Here is a 12,006-nt window from a genome sequence, read left to right on the forward strand (position 1 = left end):
CTGTTCTGTTTTGTCTACCAATATTATGAAACATACTCTGAAATTAACCATAAAAGGTGGATAGATTTTGTGGCATTTTTCTCACCTTTTTTAGGTAAGTATCTAGAGTCCATTTCTTTTCTATCTCTAATCTTAAAATTGTGATCCTAGGCTCTTAAGCAATGATCAAAAAACATTAAAATTTGTTTATGCATTTATGAAAGTCTACTCTTCTCCTGGGGAGGGAGAAATGATATACCGGAAACCTGCCTTTGAGTACACTTTGGAAGATCAAGTTATATATTAGTGCCTCTAAGATCACGTAACTCTCTACACACCATTTTAGCAGAGTCTACCCCATAATATTCCACACATGGTGAGGCACCACTGTGTCATTCATTGATGTCCACTGAATGTTAACAGTGGGAAAGTGCTTTTCAAAGGAAAAATGAATCATAGTTACTATACAAAGATACTCAAATACTTTGCATTTAATTCTGTTTCTGGAAACAAAGATCAGTTTGATCCAAATGGAAAAAAAATCAGATATATTTTGGAATAGGGAAAATGTTTAGCAGAGTAATCATGGCATTTGCAAAAGGAAATTTGATTTAAATCAAAATATATTATCTTCTATCATTGTTTTATTGCTCTATTTTGAGTTTTTGATTTACTGCCATTACATAAATTCAGCACATTGTTTTGCCATATGTCTGTTTCCTTTAAAAAATGCCCACAGCCAAGGGATGGGCAACTATTGGCAGCGTCTTGTCAAAGCGTTCTCATGGAATTTGAGGTCACTGGACATCAGCTCCTACCTGGGGTTTGATAGTTCAGTGAAACCATCTGGCAGCCAGCGTTCCAGAAAATCTGTGGCATGTAATTACTGGAATCGACTCGGCCTCCCTTGGGGTAAATGCGACTCATTTGCCGTTTGTTATAACTGGGTAACTTATTAAGGAAAACGGAAAAAAAGCTTATTCCAGAAGCAATAAATAAACAACAAAGGGCTAAAACAACAAGGGCCTGGACCAATAAAGACAAACAAGGAGACAACAGAGCAAATTTCACATTTATAAATGATGCTTTGGAGAAAACCACAGTTTGCTGTGTGGATTATGAAAACAATTCCCATTTGGGCAGATTTTCACAGCCACTGTGGTCTTTCACACATGATATTTTATTAACTCTATAACCACAATCACATATTAACCACTTATCTGTTTCAGAGACTCCTGCCAAACCAAAAGTGCACCAAACACTCTTTCCATAAGGATACTTCACAAATTCAATCGCGTGTGTCTTCAAGTAGCCTAGACCCACAGACTCATTAAAAGAAGACATGTTATAATGAATGTTGCGTTCTGTAAAGGAAAGCAAAGACGCACTCAGGAACCCTGCCATCACACTCTCAGAGAAATAGATAAGCAATAAATAGAATCACACCCTGAATCAGGAGACTTTGCAGCCAGATGTTCCATCATCATGTTAGTAGCCTCTACTTTCATTAATGTTCTATGGATGGAGATGGTTGACTTAAAAAAAAAGGGTGATGAATTAAATTTGGAGTCATTAAGCAAATTAGATATACTCCACCACACCCAGCCATCCTTGAAATACGTATATTTGATGATGATGATGATGATGGTGATGATGATGATGATAATGATAATGATGATGATCATGATGGCTTCTTTAGCCCAGAAATAATTAGAAAAAATTATAAAATACTTTGCATATTTTTAGAGACCAGCTTTTAATGAGAAGAGGTTAGGAAACATATTTAATGCAAAAGGCTACCCTCTTTGCACGTTAACAAGTCCGGTCTCTCAGAGCCACCTTGTGGATGATGTAGGGAATAACATCACAAATGCCTCCACGTGCCAAGGACATGCGGTCTGTCAAGCTAAAACAAGGATGAGGTGGAACAGTCTGCAGGCCCAGAGAGGGGAGTGGTATCAGGTCAGATCACAGCTCATCAGCACAATAGCAGCAAAGCAGACCAAATAGGCGTAGCATTCAACCTTTGATGTTACCTTCAGCAACATGGAAACCTTGAAACTTTACGGGCTGTGCATAGTTGATCATTGTGGACAAATACGGATGAATATTAGTGGTAGCACCTACATATTTATAAGATGCCATCCATGCCTGCTCATCTTCTACAGTAACCAGGCCCTACAAGCACAGTGAGGGGAACATACATGTCGGTGACGTTAGCAGGACTCACAGGTATATGCTACAGACTTCCTTACTAAAGAGAATTCACACACACACAAATTAAAAATAAAGACCTTTCCCTTGCTCAATTATGCTAAAGGAGTGTTTCAAAAGTTAATGTCTATTGAAACTCCAAATAATCAAAAGGATTATCTTACATTTTTAAAATATTTTTTAGATTTTCGAAGGACTTTAAAACATGAAACACATTGAGATTTACAGCAATGCTATGAAATACACATAGCAGGCACCGATTATTCTTATTTTCATGAATGGAGGCAGAAAGTGAAAACAGTGACTCTCCAACTTTGTATTCATCAGAATCACCCAGAGGTGATTAAAACCCAAACACTCTTGGGCCACACCCTCAGAGCTTCCGATGGCATGAATCTGGGCTGGGGTCCTAGAACTTGCATTCTAACTGGCTTCCAAGTGACAGTGACACTGCCCCTCTGGGGTCCACACGTTGCTTAACACACTCTAGCATTTAAAACCACATGCTTAAGGAGGGAGTTCATATTTTTTTTAAAAAGCTTATTCTTAAAATAATCTGATAACCTACTACATAAGATATTGTCCTGACTGAAATATTGAAATTGTATTACTTTGCACAGAAGGAAAAAATTATTTTGGGTTATTTCTTGGTTAATGAGAACAAAACCAACAAAACCAACAACAACAAAAATAATGCCTCCAAAAGTGAGCAACATTCTGTTGACAAATTTGAAAAGCTAAATTTCCTGGATAGATTGTTAAAAGTGGATGAACTGCTTAGTCACATGAAACAATTCAATAGTTAAAAAATGGTCAGACTGTTTGCCTTCTCATCTGATGACTTGACACTCTAAATCATCAAACTGATTTTACAAATAAAAGTCTGAGTTACATATCTAACACTATAACTTATTTTTTAAATCATTTCTTCATATGTCCCAACCTCCCAAATAGGGCAGAGGCCATGTTGGATTCTTTTTTGTGTGTGTTTAATGATAATAAGAAACACCAGGGTCACGTGCTGGGCACCAGGCTGAAATCTGGCATCCACTGTCATTACTCTCAGTAATCCTGTGGGGTGAGACTTTGAGTCCTGCCCAATGGCAGGAGAAGACTGAGGCCTTGAGGACTAAAATAATCAGTTACTGCTACTTAGTTAATAAAAGGAGTGACCAAAGGCCAACTCCTTTTTTGGAGTCGCCTTTGTTCACTCCAATGCCTTGTGAAATTCTGGTAGAATTATACAAATATCTTGGGAGACGACTGGGATCAGACTTATCCATAATTATTCCAAAATTAATATTTACACAGTAAATATTTACTCCCAATAAGACAGGAACCCACAGCTAGCAAGGCAGTCTTTTCTGAAGTTCTGAAGTGTGGGGATCAAGTTACAAGCCGATTTCTGCTGTGACTGCCATCAGTCTTGCTGCTGTAACAAACCACCCGCATTTCCTAAATAAGACCACTTTGATTTCATGCTGAACTCTGAAAGGAATAAAAGAAACTAAAATGGAACTGTACTTTCCTTACAATAAAGTCAATATCTAATAATGTCAAATAAACTCCAGAATGTGTACAATGTGAAGTTGACAATCTCTCAGAAGACTAATGTAGTTGGAATCAGGATTGCCTTTCTATTTCACTACAATATGGGTTTGCTCACTAATTACTAGGTCATTTGTATTTTCAAATTCAATGAGCTGATGATCATGTACTCCTATTCAAGGAATACAATCTCTACTCCCAGCTAAGAAAATGCCTAACTGCAATGGACATTTATTTTTAGGAAAGTTATCCTAATCACCTGCCCTAATTTTGTAATTTTATTGGGATTTAATCATTTCATTATTGTGATTAATTCTTTCTTTTAAAGACTCTTAAAATTAGATCTATTGAGCATGTAAATATTATACCCACAAACAATAAGCTTGACCTTCCATGGAGTGGGGGGAAGATAGAGTAACAACATTTAGGACATAATGTTCAGTATCAGAGGCCACATATAGAGTCTGATAATGAAAAAAAAATACACAAGGAAATCATTTTCTTACCTTTTTGTTGATTTCATGTTCAAGGTCATCAGAAACCTAAATTAAAGAAAGAAAATTTGTTTACTTCTCTAAAGGGCAAAATTCCAAATTTTCCAGACATATATATGCACATATTTAAATAAATATAGGTAAAGTTGTTACTCTTTTTATTTGTTAAGATGGGAATTCATTAATGGCATACAGCCCCAAACAAAGGCAAGTACTGAAAGGATACTGTTTCACATGTGAGAAAAGCTAATTTTAATGCTGTTTCCCTCCTTTGTTGACAATTTTCACTTATTTAGATCCTTCCTATGGTAATTTAATTAATGTTTTGGTTGATTTAGCCATAGGGCTTGGGAATAATCAGTATGGTCATCTCTCCTGATATGAAAAGGTCAGCAAGCATGAATAGTCACTCTTCAGCAATTCAACTCTCTCGACTGGGTATTGCTAAAGGCTTTATGTAGCAATATGGTACAAAGGTAAGCATTTAGTCTTAGTAAGTATCCCATAATCCCACCGTAGTCATAATTCTCTGTCAGAAAATGCAGAGTATAATAGGTATATTCCTTTGGCTTTGCTGACTAGACTGATTCCCTCCCATTTTCCTACTGCCAAATGTATCTATCAACTACATGCTTCTCCATCCACTGTCTTCAATAATTAAATATCCCTGCTCCAGTTAGAGACCACACCTTCCCTTCACATCCCCATGATCCCATCCACCCCCTTCTCAAGTGATTCACAGGCAGTTCTGCCCTCTCTCTCCTGCGAGACTTAATCTCTCCCTGTCGACCTGCACTATTTCCAACAATTCAAACACACTCCAGATTCATCTTAAAAATAACACTCCCTTGACCTCTCAGGCTACCTTTAACCACTAGCCCATTTCTTACTCCTCTTTATAGCAAAACTACTAAAAAATATAGTTTCTACTCATTCACATCTGTCTGCTCCAGCGGCCCCCACCACTCCACTAAAACTTAATCACTCAATGTAATCATCAAAAATCAACCACTGTGCCAGGTGCTAGGGTATGGGGAGCTTTTTATTGGTAAAAGGATACAAACTTCCAGTTATAAGGGGAATAAGTTCCAAGGATTGAATGTACACCAGTGGCAACAGTTAATAGAACTGTATTTTATACTTCAAAGGTGCCACAAGAGCAGATCTGAGATGCTCTCACCACACAGACACACACAAAGATAATTATGTGAGATGACGGATATGCGTACTAACCTGCTTGTGGTTATCATTTCACAACATATACCTGTATCAAATCACCACACTGTGCACCTTAAACTTATGCAATCCATAGTATGTTAATTATATTTCAGTAAAGCTGGGGGAAAAGACCAACTGTGCTGTTTTTCTCTGAAACTGTTCTGGCTTCCTTGGCCTCACTGCCTGCTTTCCAACTCCTCCAGCCACACCTCACTCTTCTTTTCCGGCCCTTCTCCTGTGGCTCTCCCTTTAAACAGGCCCCACATGGGCATTCTTTCCTGCCTCCTCCTATGGGTCATCTCATTTATTTCCAGGGTTTCAAAAACATCTTCTGAACTCCCAATTTATGTCTCCAGCCCAACCTCTCTTCTAGTTCCAGGTGCTGGTGATGATATCGCTAGTGATGATGACAATGACAATGGTGAAGATGACCATGGCATCACCTCAGGCTTTTCCAGGAGTTACCATGTGCCAGGCACCATCCTAAGTTCTTTCCATATACTAAACCCATTCCCTCTTCACAACAGACCAATAATTATGTTTATTTTGCAGACGGAGAAACCACGGCACTGAGTGGTTAGGTAACTTACCCAAGGCTATATAGTTAGGAAATAAACCCAGAGTCAGAGCCAATACTGTATAAACACCAATGCTGTATAAATACCGCTTACATATCTCACAGTCCTCAAACAGCCTGTCTTACCTGAAACTCTTGAATTCTTTCTCTTCCACTCTTCCCCACAGTCAACCCAGGTCCTTAAACCCTAGAAAGCCATCTTGCTTCCCTCTCTTTCACTTCCCCACGTTCAATCCATTAGCAGGTTGAATCATTTTTGCTTCCTCAGTAGATCTTGAATCCACTCAGTCCTCTGTTCCTACTGTCCAGTTAAACCCTCAGGGGTCTGGCTTAGTGTCACAGCGTAGCCCAAGTGCTCTTCCTGCGTGTACTCTTGCTTCCTTCTAATCGCCTCTCCGTACTGTAACCAGAAGAAAAAATATCTTCTAGGCTACATTGCTCCCTTCTTTAAATATTTTCATTGGCTTCCCATTTCACTTAGATGAACATCTGAGTCTCTCAAAGTAGACCCCAAATCCTGCACCTGCCTGTGTAATCTCACCTTGTTTTACTCCACCCTCACTTGGTCCACCCTGCTCACACTGTCTTTTGTTCCCTCTGCAGCTAGTTATTTTCTATTTCTGTGCCTGGCTGGTTCCTCTTTACCGTTTGGGTTTGGTTTCCTTATTTCCTCCATGATATTATTCTCCACTGAAACACTCACTTTTAGGTTCATAATAGCACTTGTCACAAATTGTAATCATACAATTGACTGTTCACTTGTTTGTTGTCTGTTTCCTGCCCCCTTCTGATAAGCTCTCCTCAGACTACAAACTCCATGAGGGCACAGAACAAGCACGTTTTGAACCTTCTGAGTTGTTATAGCCTAGACTATGCCTAACTATTTTTCTTGGCTCACTGGTTGGACAGATGAAAATATATTTATGCTTACTCTACACTAGCAGGGAGTTGAGATATCTAACTAGCAGAGCTGGTGTGGAATATGGGCTTGCTTGGAACAATCAGGGGTCATTTTCCTGATGATTTCAACAGGCTAACATTTGCCACTGTGATGCTGCTGTTGTCTCCCTACTCACCTAAAGTAGCAATTTCAACAAGAGTGCTGCAAGAATTTTTAAAATGTGAAATAGCTGACTATTTAGTCAGGGACACTGACCTCTTTTCCCTTGGTTTGTCAAATTAAAAAAGTGGCAACAGCCAACACAACAATACCATCCAGTGTGAAAGAATTGAAATTATATCTATTTTTTGTCCAATCAGCAAAAAAAGATATTTTTTGGTATGCCACAGAATTTTAGCAGTTAGTTTATGTGTGCCATTAGATAGAAAATGGTGAAAATCACTGACCTAGAATAATGCAGTAAATTATAATATTTAAAGGACACTGGCCAAATTGGTAGTGGTCAACGGTGGGAATGACTAATGAGGGATTTAAATGTCTTTCTTAATTTAATAATGTGTGTGTCTTGAATTCAGATATGAATCTGGTCACCCAATTTAGAAGAGAAAATATAGGCTCCTTTTGTCTCTCGTGGTGGTTATATTTCTCAAATGTTATAACTAACAGCTGCTGCCTCTTGAGGGTCATGAAATAAAGGGGACACCAAGACTCTGACCTTCTTGACACTATTTGCAACAGCTTCCTTGTGACCCAAGTCATCAGCAGAAAGTTCATTTCCATATTTGTATTCAGGGTGAGCTTCTTCTTCTTGGTCAGCTGCATGAAAGACAAAAGAAAAATCCATGAGGCCAAATGACCACCAGCAGTCAGAGGTTCTCTATAATCCTGAGGAACATAAGCCCTTTCAGAGAAGGAAGCTGAAGGAAGATGGGAACACTGAATTGTGCAAGCTTCTTTCAAATAAAGCTCTCACTAAACTCTTATCAAGGAGCATTATCTTGTTAGTTATTCTTTCTCTTGCATCTTGCATGGTGTTGACCTGTTGGATGCTTCATGAATTTTTCTTAAGTGAATGATTATCTCCACCCCAGAACTCTAGACCTAAAAATTAAAGCCTCAACACTTCAGGAGTATCTGTAACTCATAAATAATATATTTTGATCTTCCATGAGATCTAGAAAAAACAAGAAGAAGATATAAGAAAAGGAAAATACATTTGATAATACTGAATAAGGAGACTAAAATGTCCATAAGTCATTATGTGACAGAAAAAAGAGCTTGGAAGGACTGTACCGCTCCTGTAAGCCATCTGTCAAACCTGGTGAGGGTTAAGAGGCTCTGAAGTCATTTCTCGGGCTCATGCCAGGGAGGAGCGAGAAGTAGGCACTAAATGAAGTGGGAGCACAGGAGCATGGCCCAGACTGTAAAAGGAGGCACAGAAGTACTCGGTTCATTGGCTCAGGAAACTGATGGGAACTCTAGTATCACTCAACTTCATTGGTGAAAAAAGGGTCACCCATTAGAAAAGTGAACCTTACACATGCTGGTGTAAGATCTGAATTCTCATGATCTCCAGTAAAGAATTTGCCTAAAAACTAGCCAGGACCCTTAAGGGATCCATATTGTACAAAAAAAAAGTGAAATAATTTCTGATTATGGACTCATAAGGGAAGTGAGCAGATCCATAACAATTAGAGATATTTTTGAAAAGCACGTTTACAATGTGCAAAGGAAAAGGCAAGAACAGGAGTAAATGTAAAACTGTTTCACTGATTCTAAGATGACTTCCCCTACCCTCACCCCCCTGCACATTTTAATGTAACTGACATTGCAATGTATCCTTCAATCGATGGTATTTTAAAATTACTTAGAAGTATTTTTCTTTTTTGGTCAAGATAAAATAGTGGTATCTTTCAACTGGTGTTATATTGGATTCAGAATTTGAGAGGTTGCTTATAGCAAGATGCTATTTCAGGCATGGGGTTGAAGGTGAGGCAAGAGAGACAGACACCTTCCTCCTCTGGAACTGATACTCTGATGAGGGGATATTCTAGAGGCAGATGATTAAAAACCAACCAACCAAACAAACAAACAAACAAAAAACAGTAGGTCATACAGGCATTAGGCAGGAAAATGAATTTGAGGGGCTACAATAGGTTTTAATCTAGTCCAGTATCTTCATTTTACAGATGAGGAAATAGATTGAGAAACAGGATGTGACTTGTGAGGTCACACAGTAAGATACGGACGAGATTTCTCCAGGTTCTTAGCACAATGCTCTCAATGTGACACTAGGTTTCCATTACCCACAGTCTATATAACAAAGGTTTTAAAGCTTCCCAGAATCACTATTAAATTTCTATTTTATACCTGTAGTCTAAGCTGCCCAGCCAGATATAAACTACTTGAATTCAGGGGTACATTCCATACAAGTGGCAGAGACTTAATAACTGCCTTAAAAGAGTTGTATGAATGTATGTTATCTCTTGAGTGTGCAAATACACACAGGCACACACATCAGAATGCTGATATCACCCACTGCTTGCCTCACAGTCCTGGAAGTCACCTTCCCTTGTGAATCTAAATCTAGCTAATGAATGGGCACATGGTTGGACTGAGAGTCTTTTCTATTTTCTACAGGCTGCCTGCCCTCTTGAGCTATGCTTGGTTTCCTCTTACTTGCTCTGTCAAAATGTTTAAATTAGAGACTCGAGTCATTTATATGTAGTAGGATCAGACTGTGATGCCAGGGAAATTACAGCCAACTGGTAGACCAGAACTGTAGCTAAGTATCACTCAGGGAACCTAAGAATCAAATATATAACTGGTAAAGCAGAAACTTCTATGCCCTTAAAGAGAAATTCAAGTAGATTGTTCTGTCCTCTCAGCTAATCTCCTACATTAATACTATCCCTTGTGATTGTTTCTGTCAAAATTTAATAAAAATCTCAAGCATATTTTGAAATAACATGGGAGCCACTAGAGGCATTTTTCTGCCTATAAGAATAATTAATATATTCATAAAAGTTGAGAAAGTACCCTTAAGGAAGATAAGTGGAATCCCGTTAACCATCATTTTAGATTAATATGTGTGCTCAGAAAATTTCACATCTTTGACTTCCATCAGTTACATTCTTTCTCCTTTAAATTTTTTTAAACAACTGGCTCCAGCTGGTGTGCCTCAGTGGACTGAGTGCTGGCCTGTGAACCAAAGGGTCAGTGGTTTGATTCCATCAGGGCACGTGCCTGGGTTGCAGGCCAGGTCCCCAGTTGGAGGCGCACGTGAGACAACCACACATTGATGTTTCTCTCTCTACAGTGGTTGTTAAAATTTTTTAACAACCATTTTACCATATTTTTCAGACTATAAGATGCACATCCCCCCAATTGGGAGGAATAATGGTTGTTAATGTTGCTGTTGAGTTCTGTTTACATTTACACTGGTGAAATATTGTTATTTATGTTATTAAATATTTTACCACATTTTTTGCTTCAAAAATTTTTTTCCTATTTTCCTCTTCTAAAACCTTCGGTCTGAAAAATATGGTAGATATAAAACAATTTATATAATTTTTAAAAATTTAAAAATTTTTAACAACCATTTTACATATTTGTCCTTTCTTCATATTCCTGTATATTAGAAGGGCAGTAGTGTAAGTTACAAAAAGAGTTAAGCTAATTCTGGGATTAAATCTTAGCCCTATTGCTTACGAGCTGTGGGACAATGTGCAAAATAAGTTACCTCTCAGATTCAATTTCCTCATCTAAAAAAATGAGTGTAATAATGCCTATTTCATCAGGTTGAATAAAGATCAGATGAGGCAATGATGTAAACTGTTTGATCTACAGCTGGTACAATAATGGCAGTTGTGATTTTTTTCTCTTGTTAACTTATTATTCTGTAGTTTGTTTTATTGGATTATAATATCTAGTACTGCCTCCATGTTTTTGATTACCAGCTATGAAGTGTAAGTTAAGAAATTGTTTTTACCTAAGATTCATCTTTTCAAGTTTTAGAAGTATTTTACTGAACTTTTGAATATATTAATTTCAATACTTTATTCTTAAATCTTGTTTAGGTTTATTATTTGCAAAAAATGTAAAATAATATAGTAGGCATTGTGGCAGACTGTTTTCCAAAGATAGCCGTAATAACATCTGCCTTTGCACTTGCTCTTCTACAATGTGACCTTACCTCTCACCCACCTCCTAGAACTGGGGCAGGAGCTAAGTATGATTTGGTGAATGACAGGAGGAAGTGATGATGTCCCAGTTCCAGGCATAGCTCTTAAATAATTTAGCAGCTTCTACTTTCTGCCTCTTGGAACAAAACTTGGCCCTTGTGCTGCATGAAGCCTAAACCACATGGGGAAGCTGCATGGGGGTGCTCTGGGCAGTGGGCCCTGTTGAGCTCCCAGTAAAGACAACTGCCCGCCGAATGAGTGAGCTATCTCAGGCAACTGGTCCAGCAGAACCTTCAGATGACTCCAGCCCAGATGCCATCTGCTGGCAACTGCCAGGGAAACCAACCTGAGCCCAGAGGATCCACAGAACTGGAGAAAATAATGGTGTTGGTTTATGCCTCTAAATTCTGAAGTGATGTGGTACACAGTAATAGATAACCATAACAGGTATTGACTAAATAATATCAGATATCTTTGGCCTTCTAGACCTCCCCTGCCCTATAGAACACATGGAAGTAAATCATGACTTTTCTCTGGGAGTGAAGTTGAAACCAGAGTTTGCACACACAATAGAAACCACTGTTATGAAGTCTGTTCCACAGTTAGAGTTCTTTATTAAGGAGTTGTGAATAAAATTAGTTAATTCTCTCAGTTTTCAAGTTTTTACCTATAATATCAAACTTTCCTAAAGTCTACACATGAATTTCAGATGTTTACATGGCAAATGTAGAGAGTTTCTATCAGCATTTCTAAATTATTTAGCCCAATTCCACTATATAAATTGAAGGCCCTGTCTAGCCAAAAAACACGAAGTGGAAGTCCAAATTATTTTGTTATACAATACTCATGGCACATAATCAACAAATAACTTTATAAAAACACTCCAAACCT

At 38.2% G+C, this 12,006-nt stretch overlaps 1 protein-coding gene across 13 annotated transcripts in view; it reads right to left on the reverse strand.

Moving 5' to 3' along the window:
- The window catches only part of PLCB4 (phospholipase C beta 4), a 394,279-nt gene that overhangs the window by 57,380 nt on the left and 324,893 nt on the right, over positions 1-12,006 (reverse strand). For all 13 annotated transcript variants that reach the window (XM_036010096.1, XM_036010097.1, XM_036010098.1 and 10 more), the window contains 5 exons: positions 7,647-7,747; positions 4,248-4,283; positions 2,016-2,157; positions 1,259-1,343; positions 798-922 (listed from right to left, as the gene is read on the reverse strand). In XM_036010096.1, coding sequence (XP_035865989.1) covers positions 798-922; positions 1,259-1,343; positions 2,016-2,157; positions 4,248-4,283; positions 7,647-7,747 — 489 coding nt within the window. The remainder of the gene's footprint in view (positions 1-797; positions 923-1,258; positions 1,344-2,015; positions 2,158-4,247; positions 4,284-7,646; positions 7,748-12,006) is intronic.

Source organism: Phyllostomus discolor, chromosome 9, assembly GCF_004126475.2.
Source record: "Phyllostomus discolor isolate MPI-MPIP mPhyDis1 chromosome 9, mPhyDis1.pri.v3, whole genome shotgun sequence".
Lineage (NCBI taxonomy): Eukaryota > Metazoa > Chordata > Mammalia > Chiroptera > Phyllostomidae > Phyllostomus > Phyllostomus discolor.